Source organism: Zalophus californianus, chromosome 3, assembly GCF_009762305.2.
Source record: "Zalophus californianus isolate mZalCal1 chromosome 3, mZalCal1.pri.v2, whole genome shotgun sequence".
NCBI lineage: Eukaryota > Metazoa > Chordata > Mammalia > Carnivora > Otariidae > Zalophus > Zalophus californianus.
In genome coordinates this window covers 77,216,363-77,241,759 of record NC_045597.1, presented here as the reverse complement: position 1 = coordinate 77,241,759, position 25,397 = coordinate 77,216,363, and the positions used below count along the sequence as shown (strand labels likewise).

General features: G+C 40.8%; 1 protein-coding gene across 1 annotated transcript in view; it reads left to right on the top strand.

Moving 5' to 3' along the window:
• The first annotated feature begins 2,351 nt into the window (after positions 1 to 2,351).
• Positions 2,352 to 25,397, top strand: part of SGCG (sarcoglycan gamma) — a 126,400-nt gene continuing 103,354 nt past the window's right edge. Inside the window, exon 1 of the mRNA XM_027591103.2 lies at positions 2,352 to 2,551. Within this exon, the coding sequence (XP_027446904.1) occupies positions 2,498 to 2,551 (54 nt within the window). The 5' untranslated portion in view covers positions 2,352 to 2,497. The remainder of the gene's footprint in view (positions 2,552 to 25,397) is intronic.

The window sequence follows — 25,397 nt, the reverse complement described above, 5'->3', positions numbered from 1 at the left end:
CAGGGAGAAGCCAATATCCCAGACCCAGAACTGGGGGAGAGAGGCCATCTTCTCTCCTGCACTCATTCAGACTGGAGCTTCCAGGATATTGAGCTGAGAGCTGGAAGAGTGGGTTGTGGCCCAGATTTTTGCTCTTCTTACCAAGATTTAGTAGATTCTCATGAATACATGTTTCTTCATCTGCTGTATGCCCTTGGGACAATTTCTAGAGACTTCAAATGATTTTTTTTAAATACTTTCACCACCTAATGGTTGTTTCACTGGGGAGAGGGTGAGCAGAAATTCTCATTTCATTCTGATACTTCTCTTATTTGAATGTAAATTTATCTTTCCTTTTTAAATTTCTATTTGTTTTACAATGTAATATGTTAATTTATGCATATATTATATATTCAGAAATGCATATATTTTACAAATAAATATCCATGTACTGCGTTGCTCAAAATATTTTTTACTGATAAGGTGCTCTATCAAACTAAGCCTTCACACCCTGCCACAAGCTCCTGGTTTTTTGCCCCATATTGCTTTGGATATAGTTAGTTTTTCTGCCAGGAGAATGATGGCAAGTGCTCTGGATCCTCAGTGTTCTCACCATCCATAGCATCAAGCTGTTGCCAGTTACTTCTTTCTAAGCCAACAAAAGAGAAGCCTGGTGATGGGTGTTAAAGAGGGCACGTTCGGAATGGAGCACTGGGTGTTATACGCAAACAATGAATCATGGAACACCACATCAAAAATTAATGATGTAACGTATGGTGATTAACATAACATAATAAAAAAAGAAAACGAGAAGTCCTCACTCAGATCATGTTAGTTTTGGCAATTAAAATGCATTAATAACTTTTGGAATTCTTTGACCCAAATATATATACTGAAACCTTTACTAGATAGTAGGGACATTTTTAGAGCAACAATTCACAGTTCTTTTCATTATGCTGCCTGTGAAACAGAAAGAAAATGATTCATATATGCTTAATAGTATATCTCAGCCTATGTCAATCTTATCTAACCTTGCGAGAGTAAAGTCTTTAAAAGAAATGGTTGTCACTATCACATATGAAGTGGAGAATAATTAACGAAGATTTTCTTGCAATTATCCATTTCGTTACATGAAAAACATGTGTAAATTCTCCAGCACCTTTATGTTTCCATTTGGTTCCAAACACAGTAGCATATCTCCCATCTAAAAAAAAATCGTAAAATACACCAAAATGATCCTTTCAGGAATGAGCGAATTTACCTCCAAGCACATTCACCAAACATGTTCAGATACCCATACCATTCTCCAGACACAAAACTACTAAAACCAGTCACCCTCCTGTGTAGATGAAGGGGTCCCAGTGTACGTGTGGAGGTCAACTAGAAAATAAATGAGTGAAATACACAAGCGCTAATAGGATAATTATATGCCACCTAAGCACAGTTGAGCGAACCTCTTCAGGCCTTGAGAAAAACAGAGTGAAAGAGGCTTCTTAAAAGTAATGGGTCAGCACTCACTACTTCCGAGCCTGATTCAAAGAGCTAAAAAGGTGTGGCAACATTTTTGCCACCTTCACATTTCTGCAAATCCCGAGGAACGCCTCCTAGCGGCGGCACCTGGCCCTTGCTCTGCTGGAGTCTAGGAGGAAACCGCGCAGCTCTGAAGCCCAAGTGGTTCTCGGCCAGACTCTAGAGTCTCGTGAATGGAACAATTCCCTCAACAGGGACGCCCTAAAACGCCTTAGATTAGGAAGGCGCTGACTGTTGTAATTGCAAGGGACTAGGAGCCCAGGTGGGAAAATGAGTTCTTCCCCCGAGCTCCAAGCCCGGGATGCGGTAGGCCGACTCAGTTGGACTGAAGGGGAGAAGAGGGAAGGCGCCCTCCCGCGGGCATCCAAAGAGGAATCGGCTGAGAGCGGGTGTCTGCGAGTGCCCTGCTCAGCGACCCGCGCGCGTGCGCGACCGTGGGGGGCGAGCAGAGGGCGGGGAGGCCGCGGTGGGCGCGATTGGAGCGCTGGGACAGGAGGTTCTGGACATGGAGGGGCGGGGGAGGCAATGGGGGCGCAGGGGTGTGCGGGGCGCGTGCGACGGTGGGACGGGAAGGACGCAGGGAGTCATGCAGGGGCGCGGGCTGTCGTGGGAGGGGCACAGGGGCGTGGGGGGCGCGCGGTGATGGGGTTGGAAGGGGGCGCGGCGGAGGGAGCCGGGCGCGCTGGCCCCGCGCGGGGGACTGGGGTGTGTGGCCGGCTGGGGGCGCCCCCGGCTCGTCCCGGCGCGCGCGGGGTTGCTTGGGGGCGGTGCCGTAGCCGGGCCGAGTCTCCCCGGGGTGTCTGGCCTCCGCCTCCGCTCGCGCCCGGGCAGTGGCGCCCGGGGCCCGGGCGGGGATGTGGGCACCCGCGGCTCGGGGGAGCGGCTCCCCCGCCCAGAAGCAGAGTTGTCGCTGCGGTCGCCGAGGAAGGAGGACGGAGCCGAGGCCCGCGCTGTCCGGAGAGAAGACAGTGGTCTCATCCCGTCGGGAATGAAGGGATATACGGTGGCCGTTTGCTCGCCCGGACCCCAAGAAGTACAGCAGGTAAAGAGAGTGGTCACGGACCACCACTTCGTTCTCAGTTCCCCCAATTTCCGTTGTCCTTCCTTCTCTTGCAGCCCCCTAAACTAACTCTTCCGTTGTTGGGATCCCCTGTTTCCTCTGCAGCCTTTCCCCAAGCCCCAAAACTCTCTTCCCACCCTGCTTCTTCTTCCTCCGTTATTTTCTCTGCCCCAAATAGCGTTTTCCTTCCTCATCTGCCAGTCTACGAGGGCTCTGGGACAAGTGTGAAACGTAGTTTAGACAGTCGGCCTTTCTTTGCTGGAAAAAACTTTGCTAACTGATCTGCACTCTGACATAACACTTAAATAACTTTGTCTTGCGGGGAGGTGGGGTAGCGACGAAGGGAGGGGGTGAGGGAGACAGAGGCAGGCGTGGGGAGGGGCGGGGATGAGAGAGAACGAAAATAAGAATGAACTTGTTTTCTGTAAATTCATTTTGCCAAAAACATTGCCCTGGACTGCTGACTAGTCTATCCCTTGACATTGAGTAAGCAGAGTGGTTGCACCAAGAAGTGCAAAGTTGCTTTACTTCGGCATTTTAGAGGGGAAACAGAGATCCTTCAAATCACAGGTGGCTCACACAGTCTTCAGTGGGATGATAACTTGATGATCCTCCCGCCCCGCTTATACCCACTACCCTCTAAAGTTCCCATGGTTGGTATTTATTTATTTGCTTGTTATTTGTTAAACCAGAGTTAGGCAGTTGATAATTTTTAAATCACTACTGGATGGTCTGATGTTTATAAATAGTGGTACAAGCACATACAATTTTTCTGTGAAATAACAACTCATCAAGTGATGCCAAATGTTGTACAAGTAGATTTTTAGTGATGACACTATATATGTATGGTATTTTTGCATAAATGCTGTTGGGTGTTCCTTAAAACAGGTAAATCTGTGTAAAGCCATGGAATTGTTTTTATTTTTCTTTTAAATCAGATCTTTCTTTTATGGCTCTTTTGTGCTTTTCTTCCTTTAATATGAGCAAGCTATAAAAAAAAAACCTGAAAAAATTTTTACAATATTATTCAAAAATATGTGTAAGCTGATCTCTTGGTTTTTGGTGATGGAATATTTTACCAAAAGGTTCAGTGTCTCTGATATGAGAACTTCCTCTCTAGAAAAAGTGCTTCCAAAGTGATTAGCAAACTGACATTCACTCTACATGTGTAAACATATCATATAGTAAACTTTTAGAGTTATTCAATCATGTTTTCAAATACCTTGCTTTGCCCAAGTCCTTATCCTCTTTTGATATTTAATGTTTGTTATTACTGAATCATTAGGCACAATATTTGGTAGATATTACACCTAAATCATTAATGTATATAGTACGCCTCCACTGTGGGCTTACAAGTATAGAAAAGTTGTCCTGTATAGCAATTATAATCTAGAAGATATTTCTTTAATCTTGAAAAAAATGTAGTGATGAACAATCCATTTAATAAATTAGACATGCATAAGCAGACTATAAAAGAAATCAGGAAACTTTGACATTTAACAAATAATTTGCTTTTTTAAACTATTAAACACCTCTCTCGGTGTTAATGAGAATAATAATAATCTAATTGTGGCTGGAGGATATTTCAAATATATATATATACAGTATTACATTTTGATCAGCATCATTTCATTATCTTGGGTATGACTTTTTAAAAATTATCAGACCCTCGGGGACGCCTGGGTGGCTCAGTTGGTTAAGCGACTGCCTTTGGCTCAGGTCATGATCCTGGGGGTCCCGGGATCGAGTGCCGCATCAAGTCCCGCATCGGGCTCCCTGATCGGCAGGGAGTCTGCTTCTCCCTCTGACCCTCCCCCCTCCCATGTGCTCTCTCTCTCTCTCTCGTTCTGTCTCTCAAATAAATAAATAAATAAAAATCTTTAAAATTTATCAGACCCTCATTTTGATGTTTAGTTGTTAAGATTGTGTCCTGCAAGAGCTCCTAATGTCCTTTGGGTAAAATAGGCAAATATCTATGGACATAGTTACAGTTAAGCAAAAAGATAATGCTAATTTTATTTCTTTCTCTAGAATTGTACTGTTAGTGATTTATATGGACATGATCATCATAGAATCATAACCCAAATATTTAATTTCCTAAAGAGAGGTGATGTTGCTTTGTGATTTGTCAAAAAAATGCCCATTTCATTACGTCTTCTGTAGTTGAATTTATGTGAAGTAAACACGGTTGTGTGTTGTGAATGGTACAAATACAAGTATCCCTTGTGTGAAGTGTATTTGCATATAAATTTCTGAACACACCTTCTAAATTAGGAAACAAAATAGCTACATATAACAACTTGTGTTTTTAGCATATCATTTTGTTAGGTATGAGGGAAATATTTGTGCTGGAGACAGCAGAAAAGGAAGGAGGTAGTAAAATAATGCTTCCTAACTATTTTAACGTCATGGATTCCTTTGAAAACCTGGTGATAGTTCTAGATCTGCAACTTGGACTGGATTTCAAGAGGTTAACTGTTCTTGAAGCCAGTTCTGGACCCCTGGTTGAGGTCACCTAAATTAGATTCTCAGCATGTAGATGGGCTCAGTTGCTGCACATACAAAACCTTGAGTCAGTCCATTATAATAAAGTATGATGACATTAATACTTACATTAATAATAAAACAATGAAAACTTAATTGGAAAAGTAACACGAGCCAGGTATTAATTTGTAGAAATGTGCTTGTATTATTTTGTCTAGTAGACTTTAATATATGTGCCTAAACTCCTTTTTCAAAAATAACATATAAGTGAACTGAGTGAAAAAAGGGGAAAATTCTAAAATAGGAAACCTTAACAAAATCATATTGCACTGAAGACAAAGGCCTAAGTAAGCAACCAGGTATAAAAAGGGAAAGGCTGTATAAAAGTTGTGTTTTTATAAAGAATGTCTTTATGAGTCACTGGATTATTTACATGGAATTCTGTGGGTTGGATTATAATTGAGGCTGTCTTGCATTTTGAAGGCGTGAGGTGCAGATGCCCCCTGTATATAAAGGACTGTTCTTGATTCTTGATTCAATCTGTTGGTTTATAATCCCCCTTAATTCAAAATGATTTGAGGTAAATACCCACCAAATTATTCTCCAGAGAATTTCCTTCTCGCGTGTGGAGCTTGCAGCTATCCCTCTGACTCCTAGCACGTGCTCACAAAAGGAAAGTGCGGTGTGCATCCCCTTGACTGAGCTCCTACTTTAAGCCAGGCGGCGAGCATTCATTAAGTTTCATCCGTCTTCTCAAGCACCCTGTGAGGAGGGCCCCACTTAGCACAGACGGAAACTGGGCCCAGAGAGGCCATCGTTTGCCAAGGTGATTGCTCAGCCGAACTAAGTAATAACACAGACCTGACACCAAACCTACTCTTCCCACTGCAGCACAGCACCCAGAAGACTGCTGGGGTCAGTCCTGCCTGTCATTTTTCTTGAGAACGCAAAATAGCTCAAATGACTAAACCACATGACTAGTGCTAGGAATATTTTGAATCAAGGAAAAGGAAGGCATTTAACATTTAAGGGTAACATTAACTAGTGTAAAGCATGAGCACCAGGAAACTTGGTGCCCTTAAAAACCTCAGAATTCTTCTTTAGAAACTCTGGGAGTCTTCTTGAAGGCAACTTCAATGTCTTCGTTTTCCAATTAAATATTTTTTTGACTTTTTACTAAATCGGGCAAATACAGAAGGCAGATATAATAGATAAAATAGTATCTTATGAACACAGTATTCCATTAGCAAGTCTCGAGATTGTGGCACATAGTGGGATGGTGGCTAGCCCACTGGTACTTCTTCTATGAAGATTTTTATTTTATTCATACTTACCTGAAGCAACAGTTCTGTCACCCTTCACATATCATCATATTTTGCTGCCTCATTTTTGAGGCCTTTCTGCCTTTTTTTTCCTTTCCTTTCCAACATCCAAACTTGGAGGTGTGTGTAAGTGGGGAATGGCGAGAACGACCCAACTGGAATAGTAAAAGAATGATCATCCAGTCCTTTCATTTGACCTATCTCAAGCCACCGATAACTGTTCCATAGTGTGTGTTTCTTTAAGAAATACCACACTCTGCTTAGGGTTCTGCATGATTCTTCCAGCTGACACTTTGTACAAGCCTGGAAAAGGAGATGTATTTTGGCCTTTCTCATTTCCATCTTCCATTTCTTCTCAGGCTGCTGATTCCATCATTCCACATCATGATAGTTTAATTGCTCCAGTGATTTGTAATTATTTTGTGTGAGCTCATCTACACTGAGAGTTATTCTTAGATAGGACTCTCAAATGCAGCAGGTGTGAAAGTGTCCCTAGGAGTGGTTCTGCTTGTGCATCTGCTGGGATACCAGGGGTTTTATGGGTCTCAAAGCAGTTTTAATGTAAATCTCATGGTTGGGGGTTATAGCAGCACATATTTTTTATAAAGTTGGACAAACTGTCACCTGTAAATGGTACAGGCTTGTGGTTGATGCAAGCGTATGATTTTGCTTTCTATGCAGTGGTTTGTCTTTCTATCCACAGCCTTAGAGAAGGAAGGATCTCTTCTTGGACTTTCCTTGTATGTGGGAGCTCTGGCCTTGCTCTGGACAGAGGCCAACTCTCCCATCTCTGTTGGGCATTAAGATTCAGACTCAGTCTCTAGGCCCATAAGTGGGTCTGATAACCCTCATACGGTGTGTAGCATCACCCCCAGTTATCTCTGGCTTTCATTTCCATACTTTTTTCTAGCCTTGAGAATGTTTCATTTTTTCCTATAATTTTGACTACATATTTTTAAAGTATTACATTTTATGCAGAACTGTGTCTTGGTGGTACAAATGGGGCTCTCTCATGTCTTCTCCGTCCTTTACATTAGAAGACCTCTCTATGTGTGATACATTTCATTATTTGGGGGGAACATTTCCTATGTAACTATTTTTAAAGATAATTATAAATAATAAAAAAATACATTGTACATCATACTCTGAGCTAGATTACAAGAGAGCTCCATGATGTTCATTATCTAAATTTTAAATAAACCAAATTTTAACCAACTTCTGGAATTTTAAAATGAGCAATAAAGTTAAATGCTATATTAAATGATGTTAAATGGTTAAATTATAATGAAGATAATTCTCAATTATTTATGTTAATTATGCAACCTGTGGATTAAATTGGTTATCTAACCTATTGATTATTTATTCTTGGGCTGTCTATACTTTACTACTAAATTTTGTTTTTATTTATTAATATCTCTACCAAATATTAGTTGCAAAGTAAGGATAGACATCAGGACAGTTTTGTGACTGGTTAGAGTTTGAGCGATTGTTTGCTTGAAACTAATAAATTGAGGTTTGAGTATTTTATTTGTCTTGTGACATAAAACTCAGACCTTAAGTATGAATTTGTAATTAGAGCAGGTACTCAGGTAAGTACCAGTTGATTTCAGGGTTTGTTTTTTTTTTACTTTGCCAGGGGGAGTGAAGGGGACATAGGAATATAATATAATTATCAGATACACCTCTTAGATTAACAATGATAATGAGACAATAAGTTTATTTTTAAAATAATAAATAATAAACAATAAAAAAGAACTAAAATATGACTTGCATGTCTACAGTAAACTCTATTTCCAGTGAGATATATCAGGAGTAGGCAAACTTTTCCCATAAAGGGCCAGATAATAAATATTTTCGGCTTTGTGGGCCATAGGATCTCTGTCACAACTACACAACTGGGCAGTCATAGCAGCCATAGACGTACATAAATGAGTAGGCATGGCTGTGGCTTAGGGACACTCGTAAGAATAGGTAAAAGGTCTTACTTGACACACAGGCTATCATTTACCAAACCCTGATCTATACCAATGAAAGGAATCAGTTATAAAGAAATAACTTTAGTTGTGAAGTATTTTTCAACATAGATTGATACTGTCAACCTTAAAAATTAAACAATAAAGCCTACCAAGCTGCAAATTAGTTGACTTGGGAATAGAGAAATTGCAGTTTGGGACATGTAAACTGTGGGGAACCATTGGCAAGCCCAGAGAACAGGGAAGACTATCCTTTTGTAGGGGAAAGAAGGAAGTTGGGAGGAGTTGTTTTGAACAAATGTTCATTGGAGTTTGAAGTAGTAGTGGCTTCTCATTGGCCAAAGGTGACTGAAGTCGTGACAGCTTTTCATTGGCTGTGAGGCAATCTTAATCCCTCCTCTTGGACTGTGTAGGCTGTGAGGAGCCCAGTAGTGCAGGAGAGCTCCCCATCATGACTTCCGAAATTGTATTGTACCCATCCATCAGTTAGCCGTGATCATCTGCAAAGTCGGCTTATGATTTTGTTTCTATGTACAATAATCAAAAGGAGGTGAGCCAGAAGAGTCATTTTCCTTTAAGAGATAAGAAGGATTTATATAAATTGGAAATAAGGGGGAAAACCCTAAAAATTATTTCATCAAGTTTGCCTCTTTTGACACTTAAAAGATTATACAATTTCATTAAACTATTTAGTTTCATAAAGAATTCTTAGTTTCATACTGGGAAGGGCTCCAGATTTTTCTATGTTGCTTATTTTTAAAATATTAACTATGTATTTAAAAGTGATGTTGTCCTTTATTTGCTACACATTCAACAGCTGGAAGATGTTTTTCCAACTCGTAGATTTTGGTTATTTAGTTTGTAGATAATTTATTTCAAATATAATAAAAGGTGGTAATCATCTTACAGTATATAAGTGTATCAAATCAACATATTGTACACCTTAAGCTTTTACAATGTTATATGCTAAATAGACCTCAATAAAGCTGGAAAGAAAAGAAATTAATGGAACCCTTCTTTCCCCCTTCAAAAAAAGAAAATACTCCCATAATGGTGGCTCCGAATCACTATGTATGTGTCCAAACCCATAGAAAAAAACAACACCAAGAGTAAACTCCAGTTAACTGAAAGTAAAATCATTTTAAGTGATTATGATGTGTCAGTTCATTTTTGATAAAAAAAAAATGTATCATTCTGGTGAGATATATTGCTAATGGAGGAGGCTGTGCATGTGTGGGGAAAGGACGTATATGGCAAATCTCTATACCTCCCTCTCAATTTTGTTGTAAACCTGAAACTGCTCTAAAAAAATAGTCTCTAAAGAATGAACAGTGCAGGGCGCCTGGGTGGCTCAGTTGGTTAAGCGACTGCCTTTGGCTCAGATCATGATCCTGGAGTCCCGGGATCGAGTCCCACATCGGGCTCCCTGCTCAGCAGGGAGTCTGCTTCTCCTTCTGACCCTCTTCCCTCTCATGTGCTCTCTCTCTCTCTCAAATAAATAAATAAAATCTTTAAAAAATAAAATAAAATAAAGAATGAACAGTGCATACATACACTGCATTTTCTTTATCCATTCATGTGTTGAAGGACACGTAGGTTGTTTTTGTATCTTGGCTATTATAAATAATGCTGCAGTGAACATGGAAATGAGAATATCTCTTCAAGATCCTGATTTATTTCCTTTGAATATATACCCAGAAGTGGAATTGCTGGATCATGTGATAGTTCTATTTTTAAACTTTATGAAGAAGCTCCACACTGTTTTCCATAATGGCTGCACCATTTTACATTCTCACCAACAGTGTGTAAGAGTTCCAATTTCTCCACATCCTTGCCAACACTTGTAATCTCCTGCCTTTTTTGAGAATACCATTATAACAGATGTGAGGTGATACCTCATACTATATTGTATACTTGAAATTTGCTAAGATAGTAGCATTTAAGTGTTCTGACCAGGGAAGGAAGGAAGGAGAAAGAGTATGTGAGGTGATGGATGTGTTAATTAACTTGACTATGGTGATCATTTCACAATGTACGTCAAAATGTCAAGTTGTACACCTTAAATATATACAGTTTTTACCGGCCAATTATACCTCAGTAAAGCTGGGGGAGGGGAATGGGGCTGTGGAAAGTTTTCCATAGGATATGCTTTTGACATGATTTCTATGTTATATCCAAAATGTGGCTGACTGTCAACTCCTGCCCCAGTTAAACAAACAGATTTTTAAAAGTTAATCTGCTGCATTCAGAAAAGAGAGGAAAAATTCAGAGGCCAGACTTTCATTAGCAATGGTCTGAGTTGTAGCACCGCAAAATTCTTACAGCTCACTAGCCCTAATCTCAAGTTGTAGACTAAGTACCTCCACCAGTGGTTGCACTCATCCCACGTTCTTTGCCCAAGGTGGGTGCTTCATTATTCGCTTCAAACCATGCCTGCTCTGGTTGGTTAACACTGCTTTTCATTCCATTTATTCTTCCACATAGCCAGGTTAGAACCTTTCCCATGTGCATCCAAGTGGGTGCTAAGTCCCATGAAAACCTCACTCTACACAGCTTCCCAGAGTCCTGGTTTGGGATCCAGTGGCCTCTGCTTCCACGTTGCTTAGACAGCAGCTTGGTATCTGTCACCATCTGGGGTTGCTCAGCAAATTGTGGAGTTAGGCTTAATTTTTTCCATCCTCTCAAGTTTGAGCACAGAAACCTGCTTTGAACTTCTTTGCACAGGGGAAACATCATGAAGAAGCCCAGGCAGGCCCTACCCCTCCATTTCCCTCTCGGACTGCTGTCCGTCAGCCTCCTCTTCCTGTTGGCATTTCCCTTCCCACATACCTGGACCCATGTTGTTGGCCTGAACTTCCTTGGCCTGGCCAGGGTCATCAGCTTCCACCTATCCATGCGTATCTGCTCTGTCCACTGAGAAAAGTCCTGCCACAGATCAATCCTGTAGTGTGATTTTCCAATTGTTATCCCAAAAATGTTTCTAAAATGCCGTTGTGTTCAGTTGCCAGTGCTGAGGCTGGAAGGACCCTTAGCCTCATGCTGTGATCGTTCATTTATGCTTGACTTTTCCCCTTCCCATCCCATTGGGAGCCATTCCAGACTTTCTCCGCTGTCCTTACCACCTTTAGCAGATGAGATCTCTCCTGCTTTCTCCTTCACCACCTTCAGACCATTACATTTCCATGACCGCCCGCCCCCCCGACCTTGGGTGCCTTCCCCTATTTATGAATTAGCGCAAGACCTTTAGAGAGAGAGAGATGGTGGCTACACATATGACTGGTTTATTAAAGACGGAAAATTATTATCAGCCTACCTATGAGCCATTTAAAGCAATCTTGTCCTGTGTCTGTTTTGATATAGTTTTTGTTTGAGAATTTTAATCAACTTACTCTATTACAATGGGAAAAAATTGGGGCAAAGAAATGATTTAAGACAGTTTTTGAACAATGAAAGAACATAAACAAACTGAATATTATAGCATTATCCTCAAATCAATAATTACGTTATTTACTAAATTCAACCAGTAAATACCTGATTATTTCTTGGGCTAAATTTTGAAGTACAAATGTTGGTATTTTAAAAAGGAACAAAATGATAGGGAATGAAAGTAAAAAAAAATTTATTTTTTATATATTTTTAAATTTAAATTCAATTAACCAACATCATTAGTTTCAGATGTAGAGTTCAGTGATTCATCAGTTGCCTATAACACCCAGTGCTCATCACATCCCGTGCCCTCCTTAATACCCATCACCCCGTTACCCCATCCCCCACCCACCTCCCATCCAGCAATGAAAGATAAAATTTTTAAAAGACTTGAGAGGGAGGGCAGTTTTAGGTTCACAGCAAAATTGAGAGGCAGGTACAGAGATTTCCCATGCTGCTCCTGCCCCAGCCCCAGCCTCACCATTGTCAACATCCCCTCCTACACTTGTTACAACACTGTTACCATCCAAAGCTTACAGTTGGCATCAGCACTCACTCTTGGTGTTGTACGTTCTCTCGGTTTGGACAAGTGTGAAATGACATGTATCCCCCATTGTAGCATCATGAAGAATAGTATCCGTGCCCTAAAATTTCCCTGTGTTCCACCTAGTCAGCCCTTTCACACCACAGACTCCTGGGGAGCACTGATCTTTTTATTGTCTTCATAGTTTTGCCTTTTGCAGGATGTCATATAGTTAGAATCATGTAACCTTGTCAGATTGACTTTTTTCACTTAGTAGTAGGCATTTAAGTTTCCCCTACATCTTCTAATGGCTTGAGAGCTCATTTCTTCTTATTGCTGGATGATATTCCATTGTCTGGATGTACCAGTTTGTTTATCCATTCACCATTACCCAGGTTTGTGTAAAATCTTTTTAAATGCAAAAATTATATGACTTCTTTTCCTAAAAGCATTTCTAAAAGTATGTCTTTTCACACGAGTCAAACCTTTTTGTATTGTTTATGATGTGGGAAGAAAAAGACCTGGAATTACTTCCTCACAGTGTACAATACAGTTTGCATCCAAATAATTGGCTGTGTTCTAGAGGTTTGTTTGCAACTCTGAATATATTTTCTCAGAAATGTATCATATAACTGTTATGTTGTAAGAATTCTTTGCAAATGCTTCTTTAAGCCTAATGTAGCTAAACAATAATGTTTCTTGTTGCACAAAGCCTAAACATTATTCAGAGTATCACTTCTGTGTTTCAGTTATTAAAACCAAGAATATATCAGAATATGTGGCGCTCAGGATTAGCCCAAAGAATAAGGACTCTTTCCTGGGCACATAACTGGGATGAGTTTTCAGTGATAGTTTCAGTAGAAAGGAACCAAGTGTGGTCCTGGGAGAGAAGGAGAATTCTGCACACAGCAGGGTGTGCAGGAAGATTCTATACATGTAGTGGGGATGAGCTCACAGCCACTTGGGGAACATACTGACGTGTGAATGTATACCAGCCATATCTATAATCCAGTAGTAGACTTTATGTTCGCACAGCATAGCCTAGATTTGGAAAAAAGCTTAATTATTTCTTTCAAATATACCAAAAAAAAAAAAAAAGAAAGAAAGAAAGAAAAGAAAAAGAAAATTCTCACTTTGGGAACCTAAAGCAATTACTTCATTCTATTGAGTTGAAATGAACTGTCAAAAATGACTAAGCTTTCAGCTATACTCCTGGGCATAAAGGTGAACTGAACGGAATCATGTTCCAAAAGAGAGCACTCAAATTGCCAGGGATTGAAAGTGGGATAAGATCTGTAGAAGAACCAGGAATCCTGAGAGTCTGACTCAAACCAAGGCCACAGAATTGTCCTCAGTTCTGTGCTCTGTTTAAGCTTTTGCTGAAACTGAATTCACTATTTTCCTCTTCTTTGGTTATCTAAGATTGTGTGAAAGACCAAAATTCTTTCAGGAGTAAGGATCCACAGAAGGGTGCCCATGGTGCCTCCAAGTCAGTTTTCTCAAGTAGCTAACAACCCTTTTAACCTTACAGTAAAGAGACACGTGGGTGACAGACTTCCACGTTGAAGATGACAATGTGAGGGTAGTATTTACACAGTGCCCTCCTGAGATCATTCAAAAGCAGCAAGGTGAGTGAGAAACTTGTTCAAATTCTATTTTAGGCAACACTAGGAGACAACCAAAGCCCAAACCACAAAATTAGTGGAAAGTATTCCAAAAGAGTGGGGATTGAACAGGTATGCATCTGAAAGACTAGCGAGAGAGATCCTCAGAGCTGCAGGCTCAGAAAACACAGCACTGTGTGTGTTTCAAAGGCAAGAGTGTGTCCTGCGTGGTGCAGTCTGCACATCCCACACACAGTAGGAGGAGGAGATGAATGAGCTGACAGCAGGGGATCTCTTGCACAAGCTCTGTGCCAGGATGCAAAGGTGCGCAGATGAGGAGTCACACAGATAAGTCACATGTCAGGAGGCAGGCAGTCTGTTGAAGCTAAGCATAGCACAGATCTTGTACTGTGAAAGAAAAAGGAAGGAACGAAGGAAGAAAGGAGGAAGAGAGGGAAGGGAGGGAGGGAGGGAGGGAGGGCAAAAGAAAAGGGGAGGGGAGAGGAGAGAAAGAAGCCAACCAAACAAACTGAGAGGTGAAAACTAGACAAACACAAATACTCTGGGTCATGAAGAAAATTCCAGTCAGACCAGAACATACCCCATCCTGGCAAAGACCTCCTGAAAGTAGCTGGTCAGAGAGCAGAAAGGAGAGAGAGTGACAGCTCTACGGAAGGGGCTCCTTAGAAGAAATGAACAGTATTTTGCGGATAACGTCAACGCTTTTCATGTCCTACAGCTGGCGCTTGGAATAAGGTCTTCTCTTACAGGGGCTGTAGCTACATTGTTGTGCAGCTGTGATTATCAGCCTTGGCAACCCATTAGAACTGCCTAGGGAACTCGGCAAACGCCGATAGCAGGGCCTCCATCATAGCAAATACATCAGAATTTCTGGAGAGGATCCCGGGCAGTGGTGTTCTGTATACCTCTCTTGGTTGCTGCTAACGTGTGGCCGGCTGAGAACCACTGCTCTTCATGCCTCCTCCTCTCTGGCCTTATCGGGCCTGTTCCGTGCGCCATGTGCCCACCCCTGGGCCTTGCTTGTCCCACGTACACACAGATCATTCCTGCCCCCAGGCCATTACATGGGCCATCACCCGCCGATATCACACTTTGCCCTAGTCTTTTCATGATTGCTCCTTTCTCATTATTCAGGTCCTCCCACAAAGGCCTGCCCTGACCATATACTTAAATATTCTCCCCCTCCCCATGCTTACTTTCTTTTTTTTTTTTAAAGATTTTATTTATTTATTTGACAGATACACAGCGAGAGAGGGAGCACAAGCAGGGGGAGTGGGAGAGGGAGAAGCAGGCTTCCTGCAGAGCAGGGAGTCCGATGCGGGGCTCGATCCCAGGACCCTGGGATCATGACCTGAGCGGAAGGCAGACGCCTAACGAATGAGCCACCCAGGCACCACCCCCCCCACGCTTACTTTCTTAATAAACTTGCCACAGTGAGAAATCTTCTTGTTTATTGTTTTCACACTGATTGGGTGTTTCCTCTCAACTAGAGTGTAAGCTCTGAACAGGTAAGCCCTCCTTCGTGCTGTGCACTCTGCTATCAGCATCTAGAACAGTGTTTGGCACCCAGTTGGTGCTTGCGCATTGGATCAAAAACAGCAGAAGTGACTTCAGCAGGATCCTGGTAGCCTTTGCGTATAACTGATTCATGTAAGACAAACCAACTCAGCATCCCAGAAAAACAGTTTCAGAGAGAGTTAATCGTTAATTCCATTAGGCAACCTCTATGTACAATAGGAAGCATTTCCATATAGCTACCTAAAAAGGCATTACTTTTCTTAGGCAATTACTGAGACAAGAACTGAATTTCTCATTTATTCTAGCAAACATAAAAGCTAATCAACAAAGGCAACTCATGTGTATGACAGAAAAAATCCTTGATGAATATTATTTAAATAAATCATGAATGACAGACAACTGCTGTTATCATTCACTCCATTGCGCTGTTACCATATTTTACCAAATCTACAATGCCAATTTTTTACATTGTAATAGCTCTTAATTGGGATGCATATTACCATTAGTGCCAGATTATAGTTTAATTTGCAGAGGTACTCCTTACTGGCATAAAAATAGTGGTGTTCTTAAAATCATCAATCTTAGCTTTGATGAAATAATAGTATATGAGAAAGTCGGCTTTTTCATGAGGTTTCCTTGAATCATTACTATGCCTATCTTTTTTTTTTTTAATTTAGAACTACCATGTTAAATCTTCCCACTGGTCTTCTCTTGCCAAATCAGGTTATCTTTCTCTGTCCTCATCTTTGACCTCAGCAGAGCATTTGGTAACCCTGAATAGCCCCATCATTTACATATGCCACCACAGAAGGTATGGATTTCTGTAACCTCCGAGTTCTGTTTTACAACTGGTAAGGAGCTGTTCAAGTTTGTGTTCATCACCTCTCTTCATTGTTTGAAGCTTTACTCTTGGTACCATCACCCCCTCATTCTTTCACACCAGGAACTAAGTGAATTCCTACACCACCACCAACAACAACAAAAAAAATTTTTTTAAAAAGGCAAGTTCTTTATTGCATTGGTTTGACTAAAACTTACTTTATATTTTTATGTTGCAAATTATCAAATACCCACTCTACACTTTTGAATGGAAGAAAGGCAATTTAGTGGCTGATGTAACTAAAAAATACAAGAGTAGAGGTGATTTAGGCATGCCTCGATTTACGGACTTGAAATTACCATGAATTTTACTTCATCTCTCAGCTCCAACCTTTGCTGCGTTGTGTTGTGTTCATGGCTGCTCACTAACCAGGCTTGAATTGCTATCAGATTCAAGTCAAGCAGAAAAGAAAGTCTGTCTTGTCAGCCACTGAAACAGAAGTTGTGGGATTGCTCTGATTGAGTCTGGTTGGCTTGGACAGAGTCAGTCTAAAATAATCTCTGGCCAAGAGAATGCCGCGCTCCTCTCAGCCTGGCCTAAGTCACATGACCTGCCACTCAACCTGGGAATGGCGTTGGTCTGACTGGACCAAACATACGGACTGAAAGCAAGGTAGGGGTGAGTCCCCAAAAAGAAAATCCAAGGGTCATTACCACGAGTGGAGTTCATGGATGTTGAGAAACAAAAAGCATATACTCATACACTTTTTGGAACCAACATGTTCACTTTTGACATTTTTAAGTTTTTAATCTCATTTTTTTAAAGATTTTATTTATTTGCGAGAGAGGGAGAGAGAGTGAGAGTACAAGCGGGGGGGGGGGGGGCGGCAGGCGGAGGGAGAAGCAGGCTCCCTGCTAAGCAAGGAACCCGATGTGGGACCCGATCCCAGGACCTTGAGATCATGACCTGAGCCGAAGGCAGCCGCTTAACTGACTGAGCCACCCAGGCATCCCTTAATCTCTCATTTTTAAATGAAAAAATATTTGTTTCTTTTTTAAATATTAGTAAACCCATGGGATTTTTGTGCTATAGTGAGAAACCAGATTTTGTGCTGTTGTGGAGATGCCAGATTTTCTTCTTGTTGCTGAAATTATACAGAATCTAATGCTTGATTATCAAACAGCTTTATTTCTTTCACGGTAAGTAACTGGACTTGGTCATGCATAGGATGTGCTTAGGCCAGCATTCCTCATTTTTTCCCTTTAATTGCAGACTTCCTTATCCAAATAAATAAATAAAAATGAAATAAAATTTTAAAAAAAGACTTTTTGATCATTTGCCAGTTGGGGGGCAAATACACACACTGCTTGAAATAATTTACATTAAACTATGGAAAGTTTCTGGCAGGGCCAAATGGCAAACGGCAATACCTTTAAGCTAAGAAAGAGAACAGAAGTTTTGGGGAGAAGTGGGAGGGATAATTAAAATATGTTGAGTTTGCAACATGATGACTTTGAAATATCCACGCCAATAAGTCGTGAAACACAAGGGACCCAAGCCAAAAACTTCATTGCTACATCTCATCTCTCAAGGTCATTCTCTTCACCACTGTCTTTTCTCCCAGGCCTCAGCATTGAGTCTTGCTGTCACCCCCATGACCCCATTACCTCATGACACAGCATTTGTGTTGTCATGAGCCCTCTAGCATCCAGCTTTCACATTTTCAGTGGGAAGAAGGTTTTTGAAATAATAAGACTTTGAAGACTTTTCAGTAGAGAGGGTGAAGGTCCGAGGTCAGGAGCTCAGGGGCCCTCAAGAGGACACAAGCAGGACAATGGTCAGAAGCAAGTCAAATTCAGCTTCATGGGGTCTCCAGTATCTTTAACTTTCAGACTGTAAAGTATTCCTGTGTGTTTGTCAAGGCTGTTAAACTGTGTATATCCTATACAAGGCAAGTTGTTGGCAAAAGATGTGGATGCCAGAAAACTAAACTGTAAGAAAAAAATAATAATTTGGTTTGATTGTGTGAAAGTGCTATTGTGTAGTCTGCCTAGGAAGGTTAGTTACTAGCTGAGCACGTTAATAATTAGGCATAACATCAAGTCAGAATGCTTTTATTGTATTAGGTATACCATGAAGTGAGCCAAAATACATTTGTCGTAAAGGCTGCATTTGTCATAATCTGCGATTCATGTATTCTATTTCGTTTTGAAAAACTCACTCACAGCCTTAAGAAACAATTATAATAGCTGCCATTGATATGTGTTTTACTATGTGCCGAGTGCCTTTTGTACATTATCACATTTAATTATTTTACTAGCCTTAAGCAGGGAGTTGATATTATCCCCAACATTAATAGCAGAAAACAGACCATTAAGAAAAATAACTAACATTATACAAGCTATTACTTGTGAAAAAGCTGAATTTAAACTCAGTTGATCCGAAAGCCTGGAGTTTTGGGCCATTTGTTTATATTATTTGTAGGGAAAGAATAAGTAAGGAAGATTTTTAAGTTAATGCTGTGTAGTTTTAATCATAATTAGGCTACAGAATGTAGAGGGTTGAACTAAAGCCACCAATACTGTAACTGTTTCAAGGCTTTGGGTCATGGTCTCAAAACTTATTTGAGGGGCGCCTGGGTGGCTCAGATGGTTAAGCATCTGCGTTCAGCTCAGGTCATGATCTCAGGGTCCTGGGATCGAGGCCCACATCGGAGCCTGCTTCTCCCTCTGCCTGCCACTCCCCCTGCTTATACTCTCCCTCTCTCTCTCTCTCTCTCTCTCTCTGGCAAATAAATAAAATCTTTTTAAAAAAAACTTATTTGACTTAGGTCAATGACAGGTACACATCTCAATATATGTTGGTTCATATACATTTACAAATTATGTTCACACAATATTTATGTCACTATATTGAATACATTTGAAACACACACAAATATTGGAAATTTCAAAAGACTGAGCTAATGATGATTTCTGCTGTTGGAGAATCAACTACCACTAGGTCTTTCCCAAATACAATTAAGTTTTCCTTTATGTGCTTCCATAGCCTTTAGCTCATACCCATACTGTTATGCTAACCACATTATTGAATATTTAACTATCTGCCCTCTAAGCTGGAAAAAAACTACATAAGCACAGAAACTGTGGTTTCCTTGTTAAATTCCTTCATTTAGCAGATATTAATGAGTAGCTAGAGGCTAAGGAAATCCAGGTATCAAGACTCAGTCCCTGCCACCAAACTTACGAACAAATAAAGGGTTAACAGGATTTAGGGAAGCAAATAAGCAGCGACAGATTGGTCTGCACTGAATGCTGTGAGGACCACAGAGATATTTAAGAGGGTACCAGCCTTGCAAAAAAGAGGAAGTTAGAAGAGAAGAGTTAGATAAGTCTAGGTACTAATACAGGATAGCTCTTGCTATGTAGTAGCTCCTCAAGAGAGATATGTGGTTGTTAAATGCTGATTTTTTTGAGTTTGAGAAGATTGAGAAAAATCACTTCTCTGTTTACTGCCCCAGTTCTGAACCAACTGAGAGACAAAGGGATGAGGCAAATGAAGGTCTAAGTGTCATTGTGTTACAAATAGAGCTGTTGGAAAATGTATTCCAGATGTGCAGCAACAATGGGCTTCCTAATGTTACATCCCCAGCAAGGGCTAACACGCCCCTTAGGCAGCTCTAGATGATCACAGGTCCCTCCGAGGGAGGCATGAACGCCTGCAGGCATGAACGTCTCTGAAGAGGGAGGAAATGGACCATATGGACCCACTATTTTATTCTAACTCATCAGTGAGAAGAATTAATCCACTTTCCCTGGGAAGAAATGAGTAGAAGTTATAGAGAGAACCTAGAAATGTTACTACACTAGGAGGAACCTTCTCATAGAAGGAATAAGTGTTCCTTTGTAAGTTACTATTCTCACAAATTTCAATGTCTAACATACTTTCCAATGTCCCTGGGCACAGATCTTCCTCCATCGACAGATTTCCAATATTCTCTTTCGGTTCTGTTTTTTTTTATCCTCCAGTTTATTTTATACCACATATTTTCCTTTTCATAAATCTTACCACCATTTACACTCTAGTTCTTCATCAGAAATTTCTGATCAGGGTAAAGAGATTTTAAAAACATTCATGAAATAGAACGTTAAGTATTCTCACTCGATTATTTTTCAATAAGAACAAATACACTTACGTTTTATAAATGGACGCTACCTTCTCTTTGATTGAATCAGATATATGAAATGCCAGATGAATGCAACAGGAAATAAACTAGGAGAATATTAATTTTACCAAAAACTGCAACGAGTACCTTTAAATAGTAATGTACCTTACTCAATATAAACTAGAAATGCAAATCAGACTAGAATTACATTTCTCTGTAGGAACTCTTAATGACAGATGTCAGTGGAGCAAGGACTTCAAAGTTTAGTCTGAAATTATTTCAACCTAGAATTTTATACTAAATGAAACTATTAACCAGTTTTGGAGAATAGATACATTTTCAGACATAAAAGAACTTAGACAATCTACTTCCCAAACACCGTTTCTGAATGATATTTGAGGGTGCAGTCCATCAAAGCAAGGGGGTGTATGAGGAGAGGACGTGAGAGCTGAGTCGGGGAAGATTCACCCAGCTCAGGAGAGCAATGAGATCTAAGGAAGACAGCAGCTGTGTGGGAAGCTGCCTCGGCGACGGACTGGTCCAGGAGGAGGGGAGCCTGGAGTACAGGATGCTGAAGAAAAACACGATCCTATATAGCAGATATTATTAGAAATTCAACAGAAGTTTGACGATGTGGTAGAGGTAGAGAATGCAAGGAACAGAAAGACCATTAGAAAGTCAGGGAGCTGGAGGTGAGTCCTACAAGAAAAGCATGATATAAACTACTTAAATTAGCAAGGAACAGTGTGTTTCAAGAAGAAAAATGACATGGATTCCAAATAATAGATTAAAGGAATAAAAACTGAGAGACAACTAAGATAAGCTGAAGAAGGCAAATTTAGGAAAATTTCTTATTTTACAACAATTACAAAAGTGATATTCAGAAACTCCAACAACAGCTCTCTGGGAAAGGCACAATGTCAGTACAAAGCAATTAAAATATTTGGAAGGGGCGCCTGGGTGGCTCAGTTGGTTAAGCAACTGCCTTCGGCTCAGGTCATGATCCTGGAGTCCCGGGATCAAGTCCTGCATCAAGCTCTCTGCTCAGCGGGGAGTCTGCTTCTCCCTCTGACCCTCCCCCCTCTCGCGCTCTCTCTATCTCATTCTCTCTCTCAAATAAAATCTTTAAAAAATAAAAATAAAAAAATAATAAAAAATAAAATATTTGGAGGAATATTGAAAAAAAAAGATTCCATTCAAACTGATAACAGAGGCATTGAGGAGCACAGGTGTTTGTCTCTGAAAGGGAATATGGTTAGATATTTGGGTAGCTAGTTGTAAAATGTGAATGCTGTGTATTGCATTTTTTTTTTAATCAACCTGATCAAATCACAAGAGATACAGGAGAATATAGTTTCAAAGTGGAAGGTAAATATGACCACTTTGAGCATGTACAAAAAGTACAGGGTAACTACAGAGGGTTAGAGATAAGAGTGGCAGGCAGTGGGGCACGTGGGTGGCTCAGTCAGTTGAGCTTCCGACCCTTGATTTCAGCTCAGGTTGTGATCTCAGGGTGGTGAGATCAAGCCCCGAGTTGTTCCCCGCATTGGGCTCCACACTGAGTGAAGGGTCTGCTTGGGTCTCTCTCTCCCTCTCCCTGTGCCCCTCCCCTCCCCCCTCGCTCTCTCTAAGATAAATAAATGAATCTTTAAAAAATTGTGATGACCAAATGCAGTGATTACCAATGAATAGCCTTTGAAATTTTGGGTAGTCCATTTTCTCTTCTGAAATGTAAGAGTTTTCTTTTTTTCAAGTCTTCTTATTTTTCCAGCATGCCACTGTTTTCTTTCCCGTCATCTCTGACAACACTGAATTAGCCCTTTACACTAACTAGTGACTCCTAAACTTCCCCCAAAGTACCACAAGACACAAAATGCCTACATTCAGTAATCTAGTGATCAATTTAATTTTTTTATTTGTACGGCAACTCCAAAGGGAATATGAATTATCTTTCTAAAATGCATACATTTGGATGATCTCTATTTAAAGAATAATCAGAGAGTTTGGGTGAGAAGCATCCACGTGATTACATTAATTACATTCCAGATTTAAACCTATTGTGTTTTCATTTGTGTAGAGAATCATTGCATTTCGCTTATGTGAAAGGTCTATGGCCATCTCTCCTGAGGAAGTTGTATCTTTGATTGGAGGGCAGATCATTGACGTTATTTTTTAAGGCTTGAAAGTTTATCTCTCACAAAATATTTTAATTTGATTTCACATTTCATTTGCCCTGAAAGTGAGTACTTTTATTACTGTTATACTGACCTCTTCTGGAAAAGTCTTATAATGTCATCCTGATCATGTGTTAGCTCTTTTTTTTTTTTTTTTTTTTTTTTTTTTTTTTGTTACGGTGTGCTGTGGACTTGATAGCATAAGAAACATTGAGTTTGATGTAACTATTCAGGGTTCAGTTGAGGGCTTAGGTGCTGAGCAAGGAGTTGATAGTTTAGTAGAGAGAATATGTATATAAAGCAATGATAGCAATGTAAATACAAATAACTATAAGTTTATAAATACATATAGAAAGCTGATAGTGACATATGAACAGACTTTCAAAAGTTACATAGTCATTAGAAAAAAGATGGGAGGTAACTTTGTCATATTTAGCCAGGCACCCAATGGCATGTAGTTTCTTACCAAACCTAAAGGATGGGGACATGGGAGACAGACACAGCCCAGTCGTAAAGGTGTGTGTGCCCTGTCAAGAACGTGGTCCCCATCCTGAAGGCTCGTTGGAGGTCTTGAGGCTGGGGAGTGATGAGGAGAGAATGACCTGTTCTCGGCATTTCTCTGGCAATCCCAGGAGTCTAAAATGGAACGTGGCAGAACCTGGAAGCAGAACCTGGAAGCAGGCCAGCAGGTACTGAGCACCAGGAGACACCTGCTGGTGAGCCGCCCAGTCAGACGGGGTCCCCCCAAAGAGAAGGGAGCAGGCAGAGGGAGGAGATACAGCGGCTTAGTGACTGGCCGGCTGGTTAGTGAGGGAGGTTCCCAAGTCAGTCAGCGGTAACTTTGTGGAGGATGGCGTCAGAAACTGAGAAAGGAAGGAGGAACAAAAGAGCAGGTTTGGGAGATGGTGAGTTTAGTCTGGGAGGAAAGAGTGAAGTGGTGGGGGGGTTAGTCATAGGAGCTCACATCTGCAGTTAGTATCCAAAGTCACAGGAACTATTAGAAATAGGAACACTGTATACTGATCAACTTCAGCTGGGTCCAAACACTGTCTAGTATATTCACTAGTAAATTTACTGCCCAGCTCTTCACAACTTCTCTCCTCTTTTCAAACTTTCAACTGTCTCATCCCCCATCATCCCCTACATCCTCCCTCCTCAGGCAAACTTACTTCCCATTTCAAAACGAACCATATCTCTACCAGAAATTCCTTGTTTTCACTAGATCTAAAAGTGGTCTCTCTAACCCGGTGTCTTAGGCAGCAGGACTGTCTGCCCCCACGCAGAACAAGGTAGGAGGGCAGGATTGCTAACTGACTACAGGGGGAAGGATAAGGGTGAATCCCAGAAGGATCCTATAGTTATGGAAGACATAAGAGCCTAAGGACTTTCTTCTTTCTTTTTTGAATTGAAGTACGGTTGACACAAGGTTACATTAGTTTTAGGTGTACAACATAGTGGTTCAACAGTTGTATATATTACACAGTGTTCACCGAGAGAAGTGTGGTCACCATCTGTCGCTATACGTTATTACGATAGTACTGACTATATTCCCTACACTGTACTTTTCATCTCCATGACTTAGTTATGACTGGAAGCTTGTACTTCTTTTTTTTTTAATGTTTTTTTTAAGATTTTATTTATTTATTTGACAGAGAGATAGAGAGCACAAGTAGGCAGAGTGGCAGGCAGAAGGAGAGGGAGAAGCAGGCTCTCCGCTGAGCAGGGAGCCGGACATGGGGCTCGATCCCAGGACCCCGGGATCATGACCTGAGCTGAAGGCAGCCGCTTAACCGACTGAGCCACCCAGGCGCCCCTGGAAGCTTGTACTTCTTAATCCCCTATACCTTTTTCACCCACCCCCCCTCTGGTGACCACCAGTTTGTTCTCTGTAGGTATAGAGAACTGTTTCTGTTTGTTTGTTTGCCACTCCCAAACCAACTCTGTAACCTTGAGCGAGCTATTTTACATCCAGTGGACAGTTTGACTAGGTTGTTTCCTTTAAGGCCTCTTATAGCTTTAAAATGCTATGATTCCACTGGAAACATATACACTGAGGTGTGTATATGTGAGTTATAAGCTGAAGCTAACCTTACATTAAAAACTTTGAAGATCTTAAAAGGAATGAGATCTTGCCATTTGCAACGACGTGGATGGAACTGGAGGGTGTTATGCTGAGTGAAATAGGTCAATCAGAGAAAGACATGTATCATATGACCTCACTGATATGAGGAATTCTTAATGTCAGGAAACAAACTGAGGGTTGCTGGAGTGGTAGGGGGTGGGAGGGATGGGGTGGCTGGGTGATAGACATTGGGGAGGGTATGTGCTATGGTGAGCGCTGTGAATTGTGCAAGACTGTTGAATCACAGATCTGTACTTCTGAAACAAATAATGCAATATATGTTAAGAAAAAACAAAGAAGAAGATAGCAGGAGGGGAAGAATGAAGGGGAGTAAGTCGGAGGGGGAGACGAACCATGAGAGACGATGGACTCTGAAAAACAAACTGAGGGTTCTAGAGGGGAGGGGGAAGGGGGATGGGTTAGCCTGGTGATGGGTATTGAGGAGGGCACGTTCTGCATGGAGCACTGGGTGTTATGAACAAACAATGAATCATGGAATACTGCACCAAAAACTAATGATGTAATATATGGTGATTAACATAACAATAAAAAAATTTAAAAAAAAAGAGGGCACATTCTGCCTGGAGCACTGGGTGTTATGCACAAACAATGAATCATGGAACACTACATCAAAAACTAATGATGTAATGTATGGTGATTAACATAACAAAAAATT